The 15,658-nt window shown below is 40.6% G+C and overlaps 1 protein-coding gene across 6 annotated transcripts in view; it reads left to right on the forward strand.

Annotated features, from left to right (window-relative positions):
* Positions 1 to 15,658, forward strand: part of PIP5K1B (phosphatidylinositol-4-phosphate 5-kinase type 1 beta) — a 435,282-nt gene that overhangs the window by 357,196 nt on the left and 62,428 nt on the right. For all 6 annotated transcript variants that reach the window (XM_030193839.1, XM_030193840.1, XM_030193837.1 and 3 more), the window contains one exon: positions 8,548 to 8,703. In XM_030193839.1, coding sequence (XP_030049699.1) covers positions 8,548 to 8,703 — 156 coding nt within the window. The remainder of the gene's footprint in view (positions 1 to 8,547; positions 8,704 to 15,658) is intronic.

Here is a 15,658-nt window from a genome sequence, read left to right on the forward strand (position 1 = left end):
GAGGGAAAGGGAAGAGGAGAAAAACTGCACATGGATGGAGAAAATAGGCAAAAGCTAGATCCATCTTATACCTCCTCCAGTCAATTCCATGGAGGAGGACCCAGCTTTTACTTATGGATGCAGGGCAACAAAAGAAGAAGAAAGGAGGAAAGTAAAGAAATAAATGGAAAGAAAGCCCTGGAAATGGAGTTAAGAGAACAGATAGAGAGCAGCAGAATCAGAGACTGGGACCAATATGGATAGAAAAACAAAGAGGCATATTTTGAAAGCACTTAGCCTTCCAAAGTTCCATAGAAACCTATGGAACTTTGGAAGGCTAAGTGCTTTGAAAATATGCCTCAAAGTCACCAGACAACAAAGGTAGAAAAAAATCATTTTATTTTCATTTTAGTGTTTGGAATTTGTCTTATTTTGCACTGGGTATACTGGAGCTGTAACAGCTTACAGAAATTATTTATAATGAAAAAAAATCACATTATTTTTTCTCCTATACTAGTATAATATTTTCAATGATGTCTGTTTATATGCGCCATGGCTGGTATAAGGGGTGTGGCTAATGTGGGTGTGTCTATAATAGGGGCGGTGCCATGTGTGGTGACCCCGCCCACAATGAGTACCGGCACCTTTTTTTCTACAAAAAAAGCACTGCTGGTACCATTTACATTGAGGTAGATTGATCCTTCCAAGATTTGTTTCCTCTCTTTACACAGCAACAAAAAGCACCCAGGAGAAGCATAATGGTTAGTGCAGTGGGCCAAGAACCTGGGGAACTGGGTTCAATATCCAACTCCTTGTGTCCCTGGGAAAGTCGCTTAACCCTCCATTGCCCCAGGTGTAAAAACTTAGATTGTGAGCCCACTAGAGACAGAGAAAGTACCTGCATATGATGTATGTAAACTGCTTTGGTTGTACCATAGAAAGATGGTATGACAATTTCATGATCCTTTAAGGCTTGTGCTGGCAGCTGAGGGGCCTTAAAGTGAATCACACAGGAACAGTGCCAGCATCTGCAGCAAAATATCAGTACAAGAAATTTGCAGTGCCCCAGATGGATGGGAGGGCTGGTGGTTTGTAGAAATGAGCCCTTTCCAGTTTTAGGAGCCACCAGTCTTCCTCTGGAGGATACTGTCTATCATTCTTTGCCCTTCTCTATTCTCTCTTCAGTTGGCATTTCAGGTGTTGTTTACCAATGGTTCTCTTCCTTGCAGATTGCTCTTTTCAGGTTTCACTTCCCGCTTCAGACTCTTACCTCCGGCATACCCCAGAGCTTTGTGCTTTCTCCCTTTCTTTTTAATATATTTCTTAGCTCCCTTGCCATCCTTGATCCAAATTTCCTCAGTTCAGTTTTACATTTATGCTGCTGACATAATGCTGGTTTCCACTCAAGATCCTTCTGCCCCTGACTTGTCCAGCTTTCAAAGGTGCCTGAATGCTATAGATAGCTGGTTCTCCTCTAATAACATATTCTGAATCCTTCAAAAACTGTGACACTCTGGGTCACAGGCCATCTTTCAAATCCTTCCATCATCCTCTCATTGTGGGGCTCAGCAACAACCTTAGTGGACTCTATGAAATACCTTGGGGTGACCCTAGATCCACAACTTTCCTTTAGTGCCCACATTTCTTCAGTTGTAAGGTCTTGCTTTCTTTCACTACACTACATTCACAATCTACACCACTATTTAATGACACTGCTTGTGCTACACTCGATTATTCCCTTGTAGTATCATGCCTTGACTACTGCAGCATTGTTTGGGTCTTCCTGTTTTCTCCCTTAAATGGTGACAGATGGTGCAGAGTACTTCCATAATAATTTTCTCTTTTACCCACTGGTATGACCATGTCACCCGTCTCTTGGCTTTTCACCACTGGCTCCCCATCTCTTCCTGTATCCAATATAAAACCCTGATTTTGGCACATAAGGTACTGTATTCAGGAACCCTTTCCTATCTCTCTGCTCTTATCACTCCTTACATACCCCTTGTGCCTTCTGCTCTGCCTTCGCCAATTGTCTTTCCATACCCTCTGTCTACTGCTCTTAACTTGAATCTACTCACCACTCAGCTTTTTTCTGTCATTTTCCTTATTTCTGGGATTCAATTTTCTATTACTGTCTGGACTGAACAATCGAACCCAAAATTTAGGTCCGCTTTGAAAGAGTAGTTTTTCCCTTTGGCCTTTACCCCGGGATTGTAAGGTGGATTGGGCAAAGGGAAAAGCTACTCTTTCAAGGCGGACCTAAATTTGTGCAAGGAATTTAATTGTTCCTGTGATTAGAGAATGACACAGGGAGAAAGTTTGTCTCCATCCCCCCCCCCCCCCCCCCCCCGTCCCCGTGGGTTCTGTCTCCGTCCCCACCTCGTCCCCGCAGGTTCTGTCTCTGTCCCGCCCCGTCCCCATGGGTTCTGTCGCAATCCCCACTCCGTCCACACAGGTTCTGTCCCTATCCCGTCCCCGTGGGCTCTGTCCACTTATGATTTTATATTTAAATCTTTTTATTAAAGTATAAAAAGGAACAATATGCTATGCAAGTGCTGTGTATAAATTACAAATAGAGAACAATAATAACAATGAGCAACTATAATAACCCTTCTTCCCACCACCACCCTCTACCCTTCCAACACCACAATAGGTGATTTCTACTACACCAAGGAATCCTAATTCACACTGTTAAAATGTCCAGGGGTATAAAATACAACCCGCTTTATATGCCCTAGCGGGGAAAAACATGCCCTATAAAGAACTGTTATGATTTTTTAATCTGTGGATAAATAAGAAGTCATCAACAATCTCAGGATTCAATCTAGCTCGCCTGTCTTCCACAGTCCTTCCTGGAATAGAAGTTGTCTTCTTAGAAGATGTGCTGGTCGCAGGATGTACAGGATCCCCCGTGCAAAGTTTGCTAGTTGTGTCCAGTATGTTTGCTTGTTTTTCCAAAAAATCAAAATATCTTTGTAGGCATCACTTAAACATAAATAACAATCCAGTTCATTAACATGCTTCAAAGTAGAAAATGACACGGGGACAAAGTTTGCCCCTGTCCCCGTCCCCATCCTGTTCCCATGGGGATCTGTCCCCACCCCGTCCCCGCAAGCTCTGTCCCCGTCCTCATCCCCACGGTTACTGCGGTTCCTCGTGTCATTCTCTACCTCTGATCTCCTGTTCTCTCTTTTTTTCTGTTTCTTCTCCTCTCTCTGTCTCTCAGTAATGTTGTAGTTCCTTTCATTTTCATTTTTATCTTACTTTGACTGTGAGCCGCTTTCTTATTTGAAAGGCAGTATATCAAGTAGAGCTGTACCAAATAGCATATTTTATTACTCGACCGAATATGAATAATGAAAAATATTCAGCCGAATACGAATACCGAATATGAATAATGGGCATTGAGTTTTAACATAACAAATAATACAAGACACAACGTGAAATCATAGATCAAGCACAGTATTCGAATTTAAATCACTATTCGTCCGAATACAAATAATGTATTGGGAGCACTATTCAGGGCCGAATTGAATCAAATACAAATATTCGGTATTGCCCTAATATCAAGTGCTATTAAACATAAACACGCCTGAGAAGGTGTCTTTTTTTTGCAGCTGGGGATCTTGAGCAATGCAGTTTTATCTTGCCTCAGAGTTGTTCTGCTATCTTATCAACTCTGAAGGCTGTTGGAGTAAAAATAAAGTACATGTTTGAACATAACTCCAAAACAGTGACAGGGTGACCTTGAAGGGTTATAAAGCAGTGGCACAGAGCTTTGCTGAGTGACCCTCTCAGAGATCTCAGCCGGCTGATCTAGGAATTCTGGAGGATTTGTCACAGGAGGGGGTTTCAGGCAGAGACTCACAGATTTTGGTATTACATTTCATTCCAGTCAAAGGAATAGCATCAGGGTTAGTGTAAAGGGGGGAAAAGTTCTAGGCTTTTAAATAAGAATCTAGGTATCATAATATAGGTCTAAGATTGGGGGTGGGGGTCAGCTGTTTGAATGAGGGAATTTTTGTCATTATTGTTTCAATAAGTGTCTAGGAGTGTCACAGTGGAGCAGTTGCCATCAGTTCATAGTTGGTGCATATTAGTGGAGCTCAGCAAGGACAGGCAGTACTTTCATATCTGTCCCCACATCACTGCTGCTGGCTCATAGAGGCAGGGTGAAACTCAAGCAAGTCAGCCTGCAAAAGTAACCCAATCTCTGACTACAAACTCCATTTCATTTAGTTTCTGTGTACATGATTTCAGCTTTGAGTGGAAGCTGATTCCTTAAATAACTGCAAGCTTCTGCAAAAGTATAAAAGAATGCTATGTCCCTCAACCAGATTCAGTATGAATTAATTGTTTAACTTATTCTTAATGCTGGAGACATGGGTCCCATGATTAGTGAAGGTTTCCATCTATTTTGGGTCAGATTTTATAATAGGGTACCTATGTGAAGAGTCCAAAAAAAAGCAGGGCTGGCTTACCCTATAGACCAGGTGAAGCACTGGCTCAAGGCAACATCGATAAAGGACACCGAAATCCCAGTCTGGCACCGCTCTCTCTCTTCCATCTCCCCTGCGGATGGGGTGGAGGGAAGAGAGAGAGATGCTGGACCAGGATTCAGGATTTTGGTGTCCTTTATCACCAGCAGGGGGGGTATTGGAGAGAGAGAGAGGGCGCTACTGAATCGCGGGTGGAGAGGGGCGCCGATACAAAAGTTGGCTCAGGGCACCACAGTCCGTTGAACCAGCCCTGCAAAAAAAGGCATCTATTTTATAAAGACAGCAGATAACCCATGTGCCTTTTTATAAACTAGGTTTCCAGATCCAGCCCCAGTAGCTGGCAAATGCTGACACACTCATTTATACCTCCTCCGTAGTTAGTGTAAATGGGTGTATGTAGTCTACATATATACTTATGTATTGTATAGAATATGTGTATGTATTGAACTCCACTCTGCCTAAACTACGCCCCAGGGAATTCCTTTTGCATATCCATGTGAGTACTTTATGGACAAAATTCAGGAAATGGTGCCCAAATTTGGGTACCAAAAAAAATTGAGCACCAAGCACTATTCTATAAACAGTGCTCTGAGTTGGGTGCACCTAGCACCAAGATCTGCACCCAGTTTTGGGCACAAGGATTTACACCAACTGAAGCCTGGTGTAAATCCCCATGCCTGAATTAGTGAACACCCTTGACCTGCCTATGCCCCTCCCATGGCCACACCCCTTTTCACTTGTTAAAGGATTTACACGTGCATCCTTATAGAATAACGCCTAGCAAGATGCATGTGTAAATCTAAATTGTTGCAAATTAGCACCAATAATTGACTGTTAGCGCCTAATTATTGGTGCAATAGGATATTTACTCAATGGCTCAATAAGTTCATTACGCAATTAAATTGCTTGCACAAATTTTACTCAATGCCTCAATAGGCTCATTACTCAATTAAATTGCACAAATTTTACTCAACGGCTCAATAGGTTTATTACTCAATTAAATTGCTTGCACAAATTTTACTCAGTGATGTAAAAGACTTATTGTTCAAATTGCTTGCAAAAATTTTACTCACCGGCTCAGTAGGCTCATTACTCAATTTTACCCAGTGACGCAATAGACTCATTAATTAAATTGCTTGTGCAAATTTGTGTGCGCAGTTTTGAGCACCATTTATAGAATTCCCCTGTTTATGTGCATATGCTGTTTCACAACTTTATAAAAGCTCTTGTGAAGCAGGATTACATGTGAAAATCTATATAAAACCACCTCCTTTCAGGGCAATTCTACAATAGGCCTTTTCTGTACAGGAATGTAAAGGCCAATTTTCCTTTACAGAATTCCGGAGTAACCACCTAAATATGCATATAACAGCTAGGCACAAGCACATATGCCAGCAGGAGAGCTGGTGTAAGTGTTTGCGCCTCTGTTACATGTCACAGACATGCACATCACCTCCAGTATTCTCCAAGTTACATGCATGAGAGTCCCCCAGGCTCTGCCCATGTGTACAGCCTCTTGCAAATGCATGCTATATATGTTATCCTCTGGATTCTGTATATCCCTAAGTGCAAAAGTAAAAAAAAAAAAAGTGCATAAAGTACAAAGTACTACATGCATCAACCTTCTCCTACATGAACACGCAACTCTGGAATACACTACCACGCAACCTGAATACGATCTATGAACTAACCGACTTCCGTAAACGATTGAAGACCTATCTCTTTGAAAAAACTTACTGCAAGGATCAAAACACATGAATTCCATGCACACCAACAAAATGTATCAAGACATTCTCTTCTAAACTCTCTTTCCTCATATTCTCTCCCACTCAAAAATCTACCCACAGATAAAACTGCAATACCCTAACGCTCTCTTGCTATTATTCGATCACCCTATCATTCCCCCTATGTCACATCCCATAGTTTCTACGCCCCAAAGATGATTGACTTGACTTTGTCTTCCATAACTCTTCACAATGTAACCCATAATCGCAATGTAACAAACTGTATTTCCATAATTCATAATGTATTATAAGCCACACTGAGCCCGCAAATAGGTGGGAAAATGTGGGATACAAATGTAATAAATAAATAAATAAATAAATATCATGCCTAGCATTTCGTGCTGAAATCCAAGTGTATCCTGTAACATCGCGTACCTTAATTGGCTTAACAAGCCATTCAGCATTGATAACAGCACTTAACAAGCAATAATGAGCACTAAATGGCAATAATTAGAATTTATGCATACAACTCACTAAGCGTATTCTGTAATGAACTGCGCCAAAATTCTAATGCACATAGTTCAAAAAGGGCGTGGCTATGGGTGGAGAAATGGGCATCTCGTAGGCATTCCACAATATACACACGTAGTTATAAAATATGGCCCAATGCACATAAATCTACATGCAGGGATTTACGCCACGTTTTCGTTAGTGTAAATGGAGATGCATAGTTTTAGGAGCTGGGATATCAACTAAACGTATTCTACATACTGTGCCTAAATCTAGGGGCCGCTTATAGGATACGCTTAGTCAGAAATGTTTACCGTGTGGATTTTTTAGGTGTTTTATTTAGATTCTGGCCCTATGTCTGTATTTACAGAATAGAGATTAGGCAGAATTTGGCCATTTTTGCGTGCATGGGCACACATACACATGTAAACAGCATTATTCTAGGCATTTACGTGAATAATTGGTGAATAAATGTTAGCACTTGTTATAGAATTACCTCCTTTCTGTTTAGGGGAGGAAAATTCCCTTCATGGATTAGAAGGACTTTTAATGAATCACAAAACCGTCATAGTAAGCTACATTTTATAACGGTGAACTGCTTTTGAGGTCCCATTCAAATGTTTTCAAAGTTTGTTTCTTATGAAAATTCTATAGTGACATCTTGATTTCAGTACTCAAATGCCAGGCCACCCTTCAGGGGTGGAGTGATCACTGAGGGACTCACTCCACAATAGCCAGCCTCCCTGCAACCAGTCACAGAATCTATGACAAGGCAGAATCGGTGTCTTGAGCCTGAGCTCTTTCATTAAAACTTGTGGTCCATGGGTCAATTTTAGCAGATACTTGAAAAGGTGCCGGTACTCAGTACCCCCGAGTACCCCCTCAAAAAAAGCCCTGAGTAGCAGTAAATTGAAGGTCTTTATGCCAGAGATGCCAGTGGAATACCCCGCTACTATTTGACAGTGTAACTGCGGTGGCATATCACAACACGTGAGGCTTTTCCTCCTAAAAATAAAAAAAAGAACACAACAATAAAGAGAGATCTTAAGATAAGAATATAGAATACCACACAGTAATTGTTAAGGATTTGACTAGATCAATCGTAAATTAAACATATGTTCTAATCCTTTCCTGCCATTGTCATCCTTAAATTTAGTATAGCATTAGAATTCTGAGATCATTTATTCCATTGTTTATTCTGATTCCAATTTTGCCTGTTACCACCTTTGTTGATGCATTTTTTTATGTGTCTTTTAGCTGGGTTATTTTTATCTGAAGTGAATCCCGTGTTCCGGGAGTTACATAGCATACTATAAATATAGAGTAGGATGGAGACATTACAGCTGACTTTTGTGTTCTACAGCCCCTGGTCTTTGTATAATATAAGTCCTGAGGTCCTTCCTGGTATTATACCACCTTCACCACCATAGTTGTTATAAATCCCATTACAGCAACTCTCAAAGTGACAGTAATTGCTATTATAATGCCTGCAATATTCCCTAGGGCCTATCACAGAGTTTATGGGATTAAGATTTCCATTCAACCCCAGCTTTGCATCCTTTTGTGTAAAGAAAGTCGTTCTGCTAGAGTGCTGATGATCCTTTTACTTTGACAGATGGGTCATATTGTTTATTTCCATGTTGCTACTAAGAAAAAGATGGATTAAAATGCTTTCTTAAATGCCAGAATTGACACTCACCCCTTTTCAATCCTCATGATGCTGTTTCCTCTCTCCAAAAAAGAAAGAAACATTTGAAGAAAGAATGCATCAGTGCGCAGTGGTACAGCTTATAAATCTGTTCGAAGGAACCTAATTTGTCTTTTTCCTTCTGCAGCTTTGAAGTCCTCTCCTTCCAAGAGACGATGCAACTCAATTCCAGCTCTCAAGTCCACGTCGCAGGAGATCTTGTCTTCAAACAATCAGGAGAAGAGAGAGGAGAAGAATCAGAGGTTGAGTGAAGGACAGAGTTTTGCTAGTCTGGACGAAGAAGGTAAACCGCTAGTTCCGTCTGTGAAATGAAAGGGAGAAACGGAATTTTTATGCTAAGCATGTACATCAAGCCATGTAATATAAATGTGTGCAGATGTATGCAAGAGAACCCCATAAATAAAAGGTAAAAAAAATTGGAACACTAATGGAACAGAGATATTTTGGTTTCTGGTGAGATTACTTTAGTTTGCAGGTTCCTTTTTTTTTTCAGGCAGTTGGAGATTATCCCTGTATGTGCTACAGATTTAAATTTTGCAAATATTGTCCATAAAGATACAGACAGACTGCAGACAGTCCAGAGAATTTAACAAAAGCCCCATGCCATGAGACTGGGAGAGAGAGTGATCTTCAGAACTGTGCTGGAAGGTGCAAAGTGTATGGGTGCTTTTCTGTGTGGACTTTGCACCAGCTTTCAAAGGGGAAACATAAGCATGCTTTCTTTTTGCAAACTGCCCAAGGGAAAGGTACCCACTGAGATCTGCACCTGCTTTTTCTGCAGATGATTTTTGTGGCAACATTGTTAGACAGGAAAGCAGTTGAAGGGAGTGAGGGAATTAGGGATGGGAGGAAGGGTATGGGAGATAATTGGAGAATGAGTGGCGAATGCTATTGCTCACTTGTTCTGCAGAGTTCAGGAGAAACCTTGGAAAACCTGAGAAAAAAAGCTGCTTTGAATTTTACCTAAGAAGACGGAGCAGAGAGCAGAAAGAAGAGATCCAATGTCCAATGGAATGGGGCCATACAATAAAAAGCACTTTATCTAGTGGAGTGAAATCAGGTTCAGAAAACAGTAGGGTTAGAAAGATGGTGTTCATGGAAAGGCTGTAGATGGAGTTTAAGGGTTGATCATAGCTGCAAGGAGAGAATTCATCATAGAGATCTTTGTAAGTAAGGGTCAAAGTTTTGTGTTGGATTTTTGAAGCCACCAGGATCCAGTGATGTTGGAATAGTAATGGAGTGATATGGTCAAAGTGTCATGCATGGGTTAGTAGTCTAATTGCAGTATTCTTTACTGATTTCAGCCTTTTAAGAAAGCTAAAATAATGTCTGCGTATATAATATTGCAGTAGTCGAGCCTAGAGAGAACTAGGGCAAAGAGGAGGGCTAGAACTGCAGCTTTGTTGAAGTAGCTGCAAACAGAGCGAATGCAGCCGAGGGCCAGAAAGCTAGAACTGATGACAGAAGATATTTGAACACCAAAGGAGAACTTATAATCAAGGTAGACACCTAGATATTTAAAGGAATCAACTAAGGTGACTGGAATGCTGAGGATGGTGGAGGTAAGGAGGAAATGTAGGGGATGACTGGTGATCCCTGAGGCAACAGTTTTAATCGGGTTGAGAAGTATATAGTGAGAGAGCAATCGGGCAGAAATAGAGTTGAGGCAGTGCTGAAGAAAAATCAGATTAGGATTATAAAGGTCATGATAAGTAATGAGAAGTATATAATCTGCATGTGAGTATACAGAAATTGAGAGATCCTGCTTGAGGGTTGCAAGTGAACTCAGGAAAATGTTGAAAAGGGAGGGGCTAGAACAGAGCCTTGAGGGACACTACAGGAAAGAGATTGTGAGGAGGAGCTGGAGGAAGGTAAAGTAACAGAGAAAGCATGATCTGTCGAGAAAAAAAAAAGTGAACCAATGGAGGATTGATCCAGACACTCCAATGGCAAAGAGGCCAGCTAGTACTGTGGTTGACAAGATCAAACTCTGCGGTAAGGTCAAGGGAAACCACCAAGGCCACTTGACCTAATTGCTGACTGAAGGTTGTTTTAGTGATGCGATCAAGGTCTCCATGCTATTGCCTGGTCTGAAACCAGAATGATGTGGATGGAGAATGTGAAAGCATTTCACATGTTGGAGTAATTGGGTGAAGACAACCCACTCTGCCAGTTCAGAGAGGTAGGAAAGATTAGAAATAGGTTTGTAATTAGGGGTCAAAGTAATATACATAAAGGCAGTTCTGTAACTAGGTATGTGTGGTTAGATGCCCCTTGCATACAAAAGTACGGAGAAAAATTGGACATACAAACGTACATGCCCTAAATGCTATTATATAAGGGTGCTTGTAAGTGCTACAGCATGTAACTCAAGGTGATGTACAAAGGGGCGGAACTTGAGTGGAACTCTCACTTACAAGCAGAATACTACAAGTTACAAGTTTTGAAGCCGGAAAGACGTGTGGATTGATTAATGTTGACGTTGTTCTAAGCAGGGAGTATACCTTGATGCAGCTGAAAAGCAAAACAGTCTATGTCGGACAAAAAAACCCCGGCTGAAATACATCTTTGAGATGAGTATTGCAATTTAAGCATCTATTGAAATTATAAGAATGGATTAAAGCTGAAATATTTTTGATACAAATTACAAAAGAAAAAATATATAAATATTTAAGTTTAAAATTTGATACTAGAAAATCATTACCGTACACCGATGAGGAGGTGGGTGTGTAATTCTTGCTGAATTAAGACATGAATCAGTGAGTGACACCGCTAGGGTTTGTGGTATATTTATCAATTATGGGAGATTAGAAATTTTGGAATACTACAAGATATGCACGTTCCAGACGCATTTAGGAGTCTGCAGTAACACCAGGTCTATGGCTGGTGTAAATGCAGGCACCTAAATGTTGGGGATGCCAATACGAGGTTATGCTAGTATTCTATAATGACAACATGGAGTGGAGGAGTAGCTTAATGGTTAGTGCAGTGGCCTAAGGAGCTGGGTTTAATTCCCACTACAGCTCCTTATGACTCTGGGCAAGTCACTTAACCCTCAATTGCCTAGGTGCAAAGTAAGTACCTGTGTATAATATGTAAACATTTTGATTGTAACCACAGAAAGGCAGTATATATCAAATCCCATCCCCTTTCTGTATAATAGAATATGCTAGATTGTAAGCTCTTTGAGCAGGGACTGTCTCTCTTTGTTAAATTGTACAGCGCTGCGTAACCCTAGTAGCGCTCTAGAAATGTTAAGTAGTAGTAGTGTTATTGTACTTAATTGGGGCACCTCACTGGAGGTGCTCTGTTATAGAATTGCTCCCCCCCCCCCCCCCCCCCCCATAGTTTTGAAAATGCAGAACTATGCATGTTGCTGTCCACCCAACCTAATCCCATCCTAGGAACACCTCTGAGGAAACAGCTTGCAAACTTTAACTCATATACAGGTTGGAAAGTTTCAGACTGCCAATTTGCTTTGGTAAATATCCATTTACATAATAAGGAAAAGGCATGCGAAAATTGCTTTCCCAGGGAGCTAAGTACATATAGCCTGGAGTGGGGAGAGTCAGTTGAGAGCTGTATCAAAGACGTCAAGTGTATAAAGAATGAATTAGTCATCCAGCGGAAAGAATTCTCTTGCCAGAGGATGATGTGAAGCTGAATGGGGGTACATACAGGAGTGGCATTAGAAAATCTTTAACCACTGAAAATGCAGCAGATGAATGGAACAGGTTCCTAATGGAAAGAGTGGAGACAAAAGCAGTAACCGATTTCATGAAACCAAGAGTTAAGCTTAGAGGATCCTGAGTTACAGAAGTGAAGAAAAAGCCAGAGCTCAGCATGAGCAGACTAGAGAAGCTTTCTGATGCCTATGTGGCATAAGTGCACCTAGATTTAGGTGCAGTATATTGAATACGCTTAGTTGATATCCCAACACCCAGAGCTATGCGCATCAATTCACACCAAGGGAAATGTGGCGTAAATACTGACACATAGATTCAGAGGGGCATATTCTATAACAGTGTGCGTAAATTTTGGAATGCCCACAAAACACCCATTTTGCTGCCTATAACCACGCCCTTTTGGCTCCACACTTTATAATTTAGGCGCTGTACATTATGCATGTAAATTCGTGCTTAGCGAGTTATGCACTTAAATTCATGTTTAGCGAGTTATGCACGTAAATTCTAATTATTTATTGCTTGTTAATTGCTGTTAACGCAGATTGGCTGGTTAAGCCAATTAAGTTACATGTGTTGTTATAGAATGCGCTTGGATTTTGGCGCGGAACACTAGGTGCAGTTTATAGAATCCCGGGTTAGCGGCTAAAGGCCAACGACAAGGCAAATATTGTTGGATTATTTGTAGTAAATAATTAGCAGATTTTAGTACACACAGCTTCAGCTTTAGAAATGTTAATTTCTTTCTTCATCTCTCTCTCATTCACCCCTGAATAATTCACTGCTGAGTCACTTTAAAGTTGAAGTAACAAAACATCTGTTTACTCACAGTTTGCAGTTAGATTATTATCAGACAGGCTTATATATACATATTATTATACATTTGTATTATCAGCTCCTTCCATGTGCTTAGATGGTAATGGATGCTCACACCACCATAGATCCTCTCAGGTTAGGAGAGATCATGAGCTCCATGTGCTCCATGTGCTGCATCTAAACCCCCAACAGGAAGTTGCATAGCTGTGTGACCTCTCTAAGTAATTCACATCAGAGGTCACAGAGTAATCACAGAGAAATAATAGGTGACAGGCAATGCATGTAAAATACAATTACATTCCAACAAACCCCTTCTCATGCATAACTGTCATGCAATTATTTATTCATACAAAGTCCAAGCTTTATACGCAGATTCACAAAATGTTCTCTGGGTAACGGTTTGGTCATGATGTCAGCTGTCATCTCACTGGTGTGACAATAGTGTAGACTGATGACCCCTTCTTTTGCCAACTCTCGCACGTTGTGGTATTTCGTTGCGATGTGCTTGGTGCGTGACTGAACCTTGTCATTCTGTGACAGTCGGATGCAGCTCTGATTATCTTCCATTATCTGGATTGGTCTCTTTTCAGCTATTCCGAAATCCAGCAAAAGTTTTTCAATCCACATCAGTTCTCTGCACGCTTCCGATACGGCCACATATTCAGCTTCTGTAGAAGACAGACTCACAATACTTTGTTTATGACTGGCCCATGAAATTTGTACATTTCCATACATAAACACATATCCACTTGTGGATTTATAATCAGAATGATCCCCTGCCCAATCTGAATCACAGTAACATATTAGTTTTGGATTACTATTGGCTGAAATCTTTAATTTACAATCAATGGTACCCTTTAAATACCTTACCATCCTTTTAACTGCAGTCCAATCTGATTTGGTAGGTGAGCTGACCCTTCTGCTCAAAATTCCTACTGCATTTGCTATATCAGCCCTGTACGTGGTAGCTAGATATAAAAGCTTACCTATGGCTGATCTATATTGGATGTTATCTGGTAAAGGTTCTCTTACTGTTTCATCCTTCAAAAAATCAGTGATCATGGGAGTGCTTACAACTTGGGCATCTTGCATACCTAAACTTTCAATAAGCTCATTTATTTTCTGCTTCTGGCTTAGAAGATAAGAACCATCATTTTGTTTCTCAATTTCTATACCAAGATAGTATGACACATTACCCAGTTCTTTTATCTCAACATTGAGGTTTAAACACTTTACAATGTCCTTGTACTCTTGCTCACTTTTGCTTGCAATGAGCAGATCATCAACAAAAGCTAAAATGTATGCATATTGTCCATTTGTGCACCTAGTGTACAAGCATTTATCTGCTTCACCTTGTTTAAATCCTAAATTTGTCAATATTTCATGCAATTTTTCATTCCAACATTTTGCACTTTGCTTTAATCCATAAAGACCTTTGTTTAATTTACACACTAGCTGTCTTTGTTTTGTATTTATGAAACCTGTTGGTTGTTCCATGTACAAATCTTCAGTTATTTCTCCATGAAGAAACGCTGTTTTCACATCAATGTGTTTGACTTGCATGCCTTTTGAGACTGCAATGCTCAGAAGTGTTCTGATTGTCGTGTGTTTCACTACAGGTGCAAACACTTCATCAAAATCTTCTCCATATTTTTGAAGATATCCCTTTGCCACTAATCTGGCTTTATACCTTTCCACTTTTCCTTGTGCATTCCTTTTTAACTTGAATACCCATTTGCATCCTATAGCTTTCTTGCCAGGAGGTAATTTTGTCAGAATCCAAGTATTATTTTTATCCAATGCATCAATTTCTTCTTGTGCAGCTTTATGCCATTCAGCAGCTTCTTCTGCTGGCATTTTCTCAATCTCATCCCATGTTAAGGGCTCTTGAGCTTCTGCTGACTTTGTTAGGTAAGACAGTCTTGGGGGTGGAACACCTTTGTTTTCCCTGGATGAGCGTCTGACAACAGGTTGGTCTGACCTTTCCGCATCCTCTAAATCTGAGAGTCCTTCTCCAATTGATTCCCCTTCTCCAACTGTACTGTCTTCTTCAATGATCCTTTCTGTGTCTGCTTCCTCTGCCTGTTCCTCGTTAGATACAGATGAGTTGCTTTCAGACATCTGCCTTGGTATGGCATTTATATACACTGGCATGTCTATTATGGTTCTAGTTTCATATTCTGGATGATAAGGCTCATCTGGGATAATCCAGCCTTTATCAACCCTTTTGTTTTCATCAAAATATGTAACATGTCTTATGCCAACAATGCCAGTTTTCAGATTCAAAATTCTATATCCTTTGTGTCCTGGAGCATAGCCAACTAAAATGCCCCTTTCTGTTGTGGAATCCAGCTTATGCCTTCTTTGCTTTGGTATATGAGCATATGCTGTACTTCCAAATGTTCTTATGTGTGACAGGTTTGGCTTCCTATCATGCCATGTCTCATGTGGTGTGCGCTCAGCGCCTTTAGTTGGCATTCTGTTTTGTAGGTACACTGCTGTGAGAATGGCTTCCCCCCATAGTCTTTTAGGGAGATTGCTATCTGACAGCATACATCTGGTCATTTCCACAAGTGACCTAAATTTTCTCTCTGCAACAGAATTTTGCTCTGGTGTATAAGCTACTGTTGTGATATGTTGAATGCCTTCTTGTTCTAGAAATGTGCGCATGCTTTGTGAAATGAACTCACCACCATTGTCGGTCTGAAGAACCTTTGGTTTTCTTTCAAATTTATTGCT

This window comes from Microcaecilia unicolor, chromosome 2 (genome assembly GCF_901765095.1).
Source record: "Microcaecilia unicolor chromosome 2, aMicUni1.1, whole genome shotgun sequence".
Taxonomy (NCBI): domain Eukaryota; kingdom Metazoa; phylum Chordata; class Amphibia; order Gymnophiona; family Siphonopidae; genus Microcaecilia; species Microcaecilia unicolor.